This window comes from Opisthocomus hoazin, chromosome 1 (assembly GCF_030867145.1).
Source record: "Opisthocomus hoazin isolate bOpiHoa1 chromosome 1, bOpiHoa1.hap1, whole genome shotgun sequence".
NCBI lineage: Eukaryota > Metazoa > Chordata > Aves > Opisthocomiformes > Opisthocomidae > Opisthocomus > Opisthocomus hoazin.
Window position 1 is genome coordinate 61,657,774 of NC_134414.1, and position 10,515 is coordinate 61,668,288.

The 10,515-nt window shown below is 42.5% G+C and overlaps 1 protein-coding gene across 2 annotated transcripts in view; it reads left to right on the forward strand.

Annotated features, from left to right (window-relative positions):
• The window catches only part of GPC6 (glypican 6), a 797,396-nt gene extending 788,770 nt beyond the window's left edge, over positions 1–8,626 (forward strand). For both annotated transcript variants that reach the window (XM_075435000.1, XM_075435075.1), the window contains exons 9-10: positions 6,537–6,712; positions 7,528–8,626. In XM_075435000.1, the coding sequence (XP_075291115.1) occupies positions 6,537–6,712; positions 7,528–7,730 (379 nt within the window). In that variant the 3' untranslated portion in view covers positions 7,731–8,626. The remainder of the gene's footprint in view (positions 1–6,536; positions 6,713–7,527) is intronic.
• Positions 8,627–10,515: the final 1,889 nt, after the last annotated feature.

The following is a 10,515-nucleotide window of genomic DNA, read 5'->3' on the forward strand; positions in this document are numbered from 1 at the left end:
TTACCTGGAAGTAGGCAAAGCTAACTGTTTAGCACCACTGGTGAAAGTGTGAATAAACCACTTCTCAGTAAGTGCGAAAATTGCCTGTTCTTATTTGATGGCTCTAGTTTATTTCTGCATCTTCTTCAACAAACTGGCAGATGAGCCATTTTCTCCATCTCCTTTTGTCTCCTCTAGCTTTTCTCCAAGATGGAGGAAAAAAAAAAAAAAAACAACTGAAAATATCCTATGGGGATTACCTCCTGAGCAAACAGAATCAGACGAGGTGATCTAGTTAGCCAAACAAGCCAATTTTCCACTGCACTTATCTTTCTGGACCAGATGTGACTGCCTACACCCAGCCCAACCTGAGTAAGCCTGTGCTGTATTTTGTACTCTATTGCCTACAATTCTGTGTACCTGGAAAAACTCCAGTACTGCCTAGGTGGGATGCTTCTGTTGTATTTTAAGCAGCTGCTGCAACAGCAAAATATGGAGAACACTGCCCTTTAAGGCAGATGTCTTTTAATAACCAGAAGATTCCTCCTTTTTTCTTGTTTTTTCATAGCTGTAGCTTTTATATAAATGACCTGAAAGATTCATCAGTCATTTTTAAACTAGAAAAGGAAGCAGACACCCTAGAACATTAACTGGATACTATTAAAAAAAAAAAAAAAAGTGGTTTTAAATAGGCTTTGTGGTGCTTGGATATGATGTGCCAAAAGACATCTTTGTTGTGTCTGCTGAGACAAGCAAGAACCATGGAAAGGCTAAGAGGAACAGAAAGCATTAATATTTTAGAAAACAATGTAGTTTACACTAAAATCCTGACATAGCTAAGCAAGGAGCAAACAGCAGAAAACAAACAGTATTGTTCAACTTCTCTGTACTCAGGGGGCTAAGAAAGCTGATTTTTTTTTTCTAAAAGGATGCAAAGAACAGGCACTGATTCGGGTTGGCACTCCTCTTCTTTTTGTTTGTAATGGGCATACAGTTCTCGTAATGGCCAGGCATAGAGAGATCATTAACGAGAGGAGAAGCAGCAGCAAAGCTTAAAATTCACAGGGGTGTCTCCACTTACAGAACTGCAGCACAAGCAGCTGTGTTCAACAATTTTGCCCAGCCAGCAACAAATCTACTGTCAAAAAGTGGTCCCAAGACATGGCTTCCTATTCGGTGTGACTTAACCCTACCCCCCACACATCAAAATGCTTTTGTCAGAACATGTGCTGGGCTGCCTCTCAGAGGCTGTCACTCACAAAACACCTTGGGCTGCGTGTTTCCATATCTGTACCAGTCCTTTCAAGAAAGGAAAACAATTCAAAGATATTTACATTCAGTATAGGCTTTTCTGCCTTCTCCCCACCCCCCCACCCCGTGGAAGCCGGTGAACCAGTTCAGTAATGAGGGCAGAATCCAGCTTCACATTCAGACATGTAAATTCATGCATTTAAATACAGATGGCTGTGGGTGAGACAATCAGGAGTCATTTGTGTTGCCCAAGCGAGAGTAGTGTCATCTGAGACTCTCCAGCATGTCTGAGATGAGTATGTCACAGGACACTACCTTCCATCTGGACCAGAGCCTGGGCCAGAACCCCTAGAGCATTTTAAAAATCACCAGTTTTAAGATGCCTGAAAAAAGCCCCAATATGCTGTCAGTGTAGTCAATGAGGCAGTTTTCAACTGCCTAAACACACTAATCTGCTGATAGTGAGATGGTCTGATACTCAAGACACCTTCATGGAGCTGGCAAATAAGACACTGGATCTATGGGATATTCAAACCCCACCGGAGTGGCATCAGGCCACCAAGCAGCATATCTCCCAGTGGACAGAGCGGCACTCTAGACTCAATTCAGCCGCCCAAAGATAGACAGCTAATGTAGCTTTAGATGCCCCAGATGTCCAACACCTCCCCCTCAAGCCTGTAGATGTGATACACACCTTTCAGGGCTAGGAACAAGAAGAGAAGGAATAACCAAGAGCATTCAAATGACACCAGATGTCTGTGTTTGTGCAACTAAATCCCAGCAGATGAAATCTGATGGACTGGTCATTTGGCCAAAGGCACGTGGGACTCCAACAGCTGTCCCCGCTCCACTGACAAATAAGTTCCTGACTAGTTTTGACCAGATCTTATGTTCACTAGATCAGACGAGAGGGGGACTCATATGCAGACAATTGCATTTAGACATAGAAGTTTTGGTATCTGTATAAACCTAAAGATGAATCCTCAGCCTCTCTAATTCTTTTGCTCTTATGCCCTAAATGCCAAGAGGCTCATTCACCTGAGAATTAAGTATCCACCTAACTTTTAGGCAATTATAAGGTAATGGATTCTTGTGACCCACATCCAGTATGACTCCCTTACACATCTCAGTGAGGTGCACTGGACCATTCTCCTGAGAGGTTAAGACCTTCCATGCCAGGAATGCTTTGGGGATCACCAGATCCTGAGGCAGATGCTAGGGTGTGTGTGATAGATTAACCGAATTGACTTCCTAAGACTGAATGGGCTGGCCTGTTTAAAGTTAGATGGTCTTTAGAAGGACACCAGATCCACACTGATCACAGTGCAGAATATGAACCTCGATAAAAAGCACACACCAGAGCACTCTAACTGCTTTACATCTCCAAACTAACTCATATTCTTTCCATACGAAAATCTTACTAAGAAATCAGTACATTCTTCTTCTATTATTGACAACAAGACAAGATGAAATCAAACGTAAATCAGTCAAAGAAAGCCTGTGAACTGCTGTTCAGAGCTAGCCGTAGCTTCTCATGGATGGCTTGCAATAAAGAGCAGCTAACCCTTCATAAACAAGGAAAGCCATCCACATGAACGCTCAGCAATTTCAAATCACTTCTAGCTGCTAACAGCTATGGCCATTGTCATGGACAAGATACTGGGCAAGATGGACATTCTCTCTGAGCCAGCAGGGCAGTTCTTACATTCTTATTTTTTTTAATCAACTGCACCTTGAAATTGCTGATTAATTTCTAGGCTGAGTAATTTATCTACAGCAGCCATTTCATTTGCAGAGACGTGTGACAGATGGAGGTGCTGTTCCTTTGCAGCCCAGAGCTTCCCTTCGTGCCAAGGTCTCCGTCCTGCTGCCTCCAGGCAGCTCTGCAGAATTATTTCCAATTTCTATCTTTGGTGATTCATAACACTGCAGTCTGCAGTCCTCCCTACGAGGGGAGGTGGCTCTGTATTCTCAGCGTAGTTAAGGTTGTACCACAGGAGTCTGGATGGAATCCCTACAGCATTGTTATTTCTCGTTATGGTACTAGCGAAACGACAGGACACACAGTTTGAGACTGGGTATTTTTGGCAGTCGTGTTTTGTTCTTGTATGTTCATGCTCCCCCAGGATTATTCTCATGTAAACTTTCAAAGGCCACTGATGACAAACGAGTCTCATCTTGCGAAGCGAGTACCTATTATGACGAGACTAAACCCTTACCTGGCGCAGCAAAGCAGTCATCATTTTGTGAACCTCCAGAAGCAGTACAAAACTTCTTTCCCCTTAACCATGACTGCAGTAGAGAAAGTTCTTTCTTCTCCCTTAATTTCACATTTATTTTTAAGGGATATATTTATTTTCCAGACCAATAAGGACTTAACACTGACACCAGCACCAAATTTGAATGTTGACAGAGAATTGGGCTGGCACAAGTGAGAGTGAAGTAAAATTCTCTTATACCTTGTTTGGTACCAGGCATCATGAAAGTTTCCCAGGAGTAAGCTAGACTGTGCTGTCATTACTGACTGAGCACATACCCACATGACGAGTCCTGCAAACATCAGTAGGAGAGCCTGGTATGCAAAGTAATTACAAAATCAATCATATTGTGATAAAGAACATGAACCAAGGGTAGATCTACCCCAAATCCCGTGCAGCCTAAATACGAGACAGACATAGTAGGTAAATACAGACAGAGGAGAGACAACAGGGAGTAGTGATACACTACTTTCTCAGGATATCATGCCAGCAGACAGAAATAATATCAGCTCTTCATCAGCCTAACAGCTGTAAAATGCACAGATAATTTTTAACAGAGATTCAAAGTAGGAAAAAAGGTAGCTTTGCAGATGCCTATAAGGAGAGTTTTCCAAGGACAAAGAGCAGCAGGGGACAAAGTATGCGTCTTTAACAAAAGACGATGAAGACTTTTACCATTGGGTTATTGGAGGCATGGGCTGATTTTTGTAGGGGAGAGATACCTGCAAAAGCACACGTGCTGTCTACGGCTGCGTTTGCCAAGGCCAAAGAAGGAACTGCTAGAATAATCAAGAAATGATAAGCTAAGAACCTGAATAAAAAATTCAGATCTGTGGATGGGTAGGAAACGCCATACCTTAAGTATGTTATGCACAAAGCACGTGGGAGATGCAAGTATAGCCTGTTTGTAAGGAATAAGGACCAAAACAAAGAGAATACTGGAGCTTGGTAAACTCACAACGCCGTTTACGGGTCTGGGTGTTGGATAGGCTGGAGATGTTGTTCATGATTGTCAAAAAAGGGATACAAAGAAGAACTGGAGAAGAAAATTAATTGAGTAAGTGCTTCCTTTAAACAAGGAGAGCTGTAATGCCTCAGGATAAGCTTCTATACTATCTTAGAACTACAAATATGCTCTGTATGACAAAGGAGTTCATATTTTTTATACAGAAATAAAGAAAAACAGAAGAATCCTGCCAACTAAGTGATTGTGAGTGGTTAGGTCATTTAAATGATCACTTAAAGGTTTTGAAAGAAAATATTTTAATGAAAATTTAGAAAATGTGACCTTACAAAGTTCATTGCCAAGGTTCGCTCTATTACTTATCAGATGAACGGAATACAAAATCAAAGACGGTTTTGAGTAGAAAATTATTTATACAGAGTGGAAAAAAAAATGTAAGAGGATAGGGAGACCCTCCCATTGAGTAACCAGGTTCAGACTGGACCCTCTTACTTTCTGAACTCCTTCTCAGAGAGGAGCCTAGGTGCAGCTGCATCCAGAACCGGCCTTAGACCACAACAGTTTATGTCTAAGGGACATGCTTAGTGGCAGTTCAGGGTGTGTTCACAGTTTAAAGAGAGAAAGAGAATCACAGGAATTTAGCAACTATTAAACACTGGTTAACTTAGCATTTACAGAGTAATTAAAAAGAATTTACTGTTACAATCAGAGTAATAGGATATTATGCTTTGAATTGATTCACACACACACACACACACGCAACCATAAAAATTCCCCTTGAGTTCAGTGAAATACTCACTTCAAGTCAAAGGATTTCTCAAGAGGCGAAGGTTGAGTCATAAGGAGATCAGCCCAGGTAGTTGACGAGTTACTCTAAGCAGCGTCCCACTCAGAGGGAGTTACTGGGTGCTGCCCGCTGCCGACCAGAATCACAGAATCACAGAATCACAGAATCACAGAATCACAGAATCACAGAATGGTAGGGGTTGGAAGGGACCTCTGGCGGTCATCTAGTCCAACCCTCCTGCCGAAGCAGGGTAACCTACAGCAGGCTGCACAGGACCTTGTCCAGGCGGGTCTTGAATATCTGCAGAGAAGGAGACTCCACAACCTCCTTGGGCAGCCTGTTCCAGTGCTCCGTCACCCTGAGAGGGAAGAAGTTCTTCCTCATGTTCAGGTGGAACTTCCTATGCTTCAGTTTGTGCCCATTGCCCCTTGTCCTGAAGGGCAAGAAGGGCAGAAGAGCTCAAAGGGCCTTCCTTGGTACCGCTGTTTATAGGGTCTCAAGATGATTGACTTTAGGCATCAGTAATTTTCCATCCTGGTCACGACCCACATGATGTAATCCTGATGTTTAGACAGCAACTATACAATTCCAGTACTACCCAGACTGTACAGTTCTGCATGCAGGTACAACTCCAGGCATCAGCGGTTCCGGACACGGTCAGGGAGTACCTGATCGACCCAACTCACTGCTCTTGCACGAAGACAAGGAAAGTGCCAAGTTGTCCCACATCACTGCCCTCATTCAAGGACGTGAAAAATGGCTAGTCACACCAGCTAGCCATTCTTGCAATGTAAGCAAGACTGCAATGCTGGCTAATTTTGGGGTGCCGGGTGTGGCCAGTCATGCCAGCTAGCTATTCTTGTAAGGTAAACAAGAATACAATGCCGGCTGGTTTCAGGATCGCCAGGTGTGGGGGGGGGAGGATGCACCACCACAGATGTCCGATTTAGTGTGCAGCCATTCGTATCAGTACAGGATCTGAACACGCAGTGACCTACTGCTGACTGGTGAACCTCCTCCATAGTTCACAGAGCCAGTGCACTTGCCAGGGAGTATGTGGAGAGTTAGGAGGCTGGAGAGCTTAAATCCATTCTGCTCTCCATGCAGCTGAGCTACTAAAAAGATCCTTACGAGTCTGTAAAATTAAAAACCATATTTTTAAAATGGTTTTACTGGAGCTGTTCAAGAACTGTGTAATCATTATCAGTGTCAGATTGCTTAGCACAGCATTTACCATACAGTCTTTTACATCTGAAACTTATTGCTTGTTAAACTAATCATTCATCCTGCTATATAGATACTTGCCTGAGATTATGAACGATGGCTTGACCAACCAGATCAACAACCCAGAAGTAGATGTGGACATCACAAGGCCAGACACCTTCATTCGACAACAAATCATGGCCCTACGTGTCATGACTAACAAACTGAAGAACGCGTATAATGGAAATGATGTCAACTTCCAGGATACAAGTAAGAAACTATTAACTGTCATTAAATAAGTGTATTTTTGGAACACATTTATACATTAGTTCCATTGCAATGGATTTCTTTGGTCTTTGTGCTGCTGACAGCATAAACAACTCTTTTTCTGTCCCATGAAATTCCAGTTACATATTTGTTTCTTTTGCTTCTCTTGCTTGTCTTCATGTCAAATGCATCAAGACACTGAGGGCTTTCCATAATGCCAGCAGTCCACACCTTTTTCAGAAGAGAATTTAATCACCTAGTTAAATGATAGAATCATAGAATCATTAAGGTTGGAAAAAACCTCTAAGACCATTGAGTCCAACCATCCACCCAACACCACCATGCCTACTAAACCAGGTCCCGAAGAGCCACATCTACATGTTTTTTAAACACCTCCAGGGATGGTGACTCCACCACCTCCCTGGGAAGCCTGTTCCAATGCCTGACCACTCTTTCAGTAAATAAATTTTTCCTAATATCTAATCTAAACCTCCCCTGACACAACTTGAGGCCATTGGCTCTCGTCCTATCACTAGTTATCTGTAGTTATAAAGCAGCTTTAGTTAATTCCAAATTACCTGCAGACATTGTGCTTCAGATTTACTGTTTGTTTATCATTCTTGAAGAGAAAAGAGAGTAAAAGCAATCACAGTGGCTTTCATTTGGATGCTTTACTGAATGTAAGTTAGCACCACCAACACTTTCCCTTTCCCAAGGTGCTCATCCCCACTAGGGCTCTGGGTGGAATGGGAACAGAGAAAAGGGACGAATGCAGTAACTCATGGCCCTCATGTTGTTTCCCTCAATCCCTTGTGTAGGTGATGAAACCAGTGGCTCGGGCAGTGGGAGCGGCTGTACGGACGACATCTGCCCCACTGAGTTTGATTTCGTCACCACCGAAGTACCACCAGTCGACTCCGACAGGAGGGAGGTGGAGGCTTCAGCCACTCAGCCTGGCCAGTCACTGCAGACGTTGCTTGTCGTCTTCATCAGTCTCGTGCTGCAGAGACAGTGGAGATAATGCTGGATCTGGTCGGAGAAACTGTGTTTTAGCTACAGAAACAGCCAACTTGCTTCTTTTCTTATACTCTTGGACAACGGACCATGTCACAAACACTTGCAGTTTTCTATGAGAAGAGAGCAGTGCTGCAACCTGCTTCCCTTTTTTGTTTTCCCAAAGAGTACCAGGTGCCAGGCTGAACTGCTTCCTGCTTTTTCAGATATCTCTGAAGATGATATCCAATCTTGAGAGAATTCTTTCTCAAACCTTTATTACAGGAGACTTTCTGAGCTTTGTTTCCTTTTATGCTGCAAAAGTAAAAGGATCTTAGAGTGTGTGTTTTGCCTAATGAGAAAAAAGAGGGGGGAAGAAACCAAGAAATCAGTTTTCTTTCTGAGTCAGGCCTGACTCAAGGCTGCTGCATTTCAACAGATTATCAACAAAACAAAAAAAGACAAGAAAGGAACAAAGAAAAAATGCAACCATTCTTCACGGACAGCCAGGTTTTCTTTAGGAACTTCTGTAGGATGATTCAGGTCATCAGAAAGATCATTGCTATAGGGAGGAAGTCTGGATATTTTTTCCAGCACAAAAGTATGTCTCAACAGTGAACGTCTTGCACTCCATCTGCCAACCACATCAGATTGGTATGAAGGTAGAGAATATGAGAAAAAAGTTTATCTTTTAGTATGATAGTAACTCCACTAGCTTCAGAATATCATGTTACAGTTGTTTAGGATTTAAACCTTAATGCCCAGTAAAAAATTGTGTAGTAGCATGATTTCACCTAGCTTCTTTTAGTATTTATCCATGTTATACAATTGGCACAGATTTCCACTTAGCTCACCATCAGCTGTGGTGGTAAGGCTACACAACGCTCCCGACTAATCTCCCCTCAAGGGTTCAGACAGAAAATAATCTCATGTGATATAGTCTCATTCCTTTTGTCACTGTTCTGACATTGATTAGGACTGTCTGCTACTACATTCATTATCCTACCAGGTCAGCAATTCTCTAATGGACTAACAGCGACGGGATCAATAGTGTGTTTCACATCTAACAACATCTTTCATATCAGTTAATTTCAGTATCGCAAGGATTTCTTCCACGAAATTTCAGAACAAACAAATATATAGTACTGACATGGAGATTTCTTTCACTTTTTTAGTCTTAGTATGATCATCTATTTTTATATCTATAAATATATATGAATCACAGATTTTAACTTCTTAATTACAAGCTCAGGGTTGACACTTCTTTGTAAGAAAAAAAATGTTTGGTCAACCAGCTCTTCCTTTTTTGTGGTGCTCTGAAAACTAACCCTTTAATGACTGGTGAGCACGAAAATCAGAGAAGAGAATTTTTTACATATCCAGTTGTCCATTTCTTAACAGATTTGCAAGGTGGGGGAGAAAAACCTCTCTCATATAAGTGTATTTGTGGGGGGCATGTGAGTTTGTGCGATAGGCCTAGAGAAAGACTCCGATGTTATTTGTGATGGCAACTGTACTCTCAGACTCTTCAAGGATACATTGCTTTAATAATCATTGCCTGAATGACCGTGGTCCTGGATAGACCTTCCCTAATCTGCATTTGGTCATAAGACCCGAGATGGAAGCTGTTTAAATCCTGGACAAAAGAGTGTCAACAATCAGACATCAAAACCTTCCCTCTTCCATCAGCCACAGACAAAGGGCTTCTGGGACAATTCTGCACGGTGTTGAGATGATTCACCAGAAATGTATTTTCCGATTCTTAGGGTGACTCTGAAAATGGTATAGACAAATTGTGGAAACACTGCAGAGCCAGCCAACCACATTACATTTTAACAGCAGAGCAGGTAGATCATATCCATTGCAATCTCTTTTTCTTGTCAAATTATAATTAGCTATCGATTTAGGCATGAAACTAAAGTAGAAAACACACAGCACATTAGGATAAGGTATACTTAAGCACTTTTACCAAAAAGTATTTACAAACTATCTATATAGTATGTCTAATAACAAAAAGCATAGGTTTTGAGGCACTTGTTTTCCATTCTCTTTTCTCCCGCTTGTTTGCTTACTTCAGAGTACAACAATCTGTTCTTCTGGGCCCAGCCTAGTGTGCGGGAGTCGCTGGCTAGGTGTTCAGCTCCCACATGTCTCACACCAGCCGTAGCAGTGCTTCCTGCTGCTCTGGTGTTCGCTCTAGAGCAGATCTTGTGATTCAGCATTTAATGTCTTCAGGAAGTTAAACAGCCGAGTTTAAGCCAATTCTCACAGGCTCTTTCACTAGCCCTGGTGAAGCAGGTACCAAGCAGAGGATCTTTTCTTTGATTTTTTTTTCTGGACTTGCATACGCAGCTTTCTACAAGGAGAGCCCTTTAAAACTCTCCCCTGGTCCATCTCCTGCTACTCATACACACACCCTTTTTATGCTTCTCCTCAGCAACCTTGTTTCAGGACAAGTTGAGTGTCATTTTGAATTATCCCATTGTGCATTTATTCAGTCATGACTATTTCCACCTGATTATCCTGGGTCTGAAACCTTATTGACAGGTAACAAAGTCCAAGCCCTCTGAGGCAGGTCCCCTATTGTACCTGCTCCACACTGCTGGTTAGGAGCTGATGGAGTCCTAGGGTCTTTGTGTTAGCCTCAGCCCACATTTGGGTGATCTGATGAATGTTTTCAGCTGGTGCAGCCAAACTGAGTGGTCAGGGTGCTCTCAGCTATTTGCAGACCTCCGTGGATTCGTAGGCAAGGAGTAAGAGGGATGCCTGAGAACTAGGGGATTTGCTGAAGGCTCTTCTCACTCGGGGAGCTT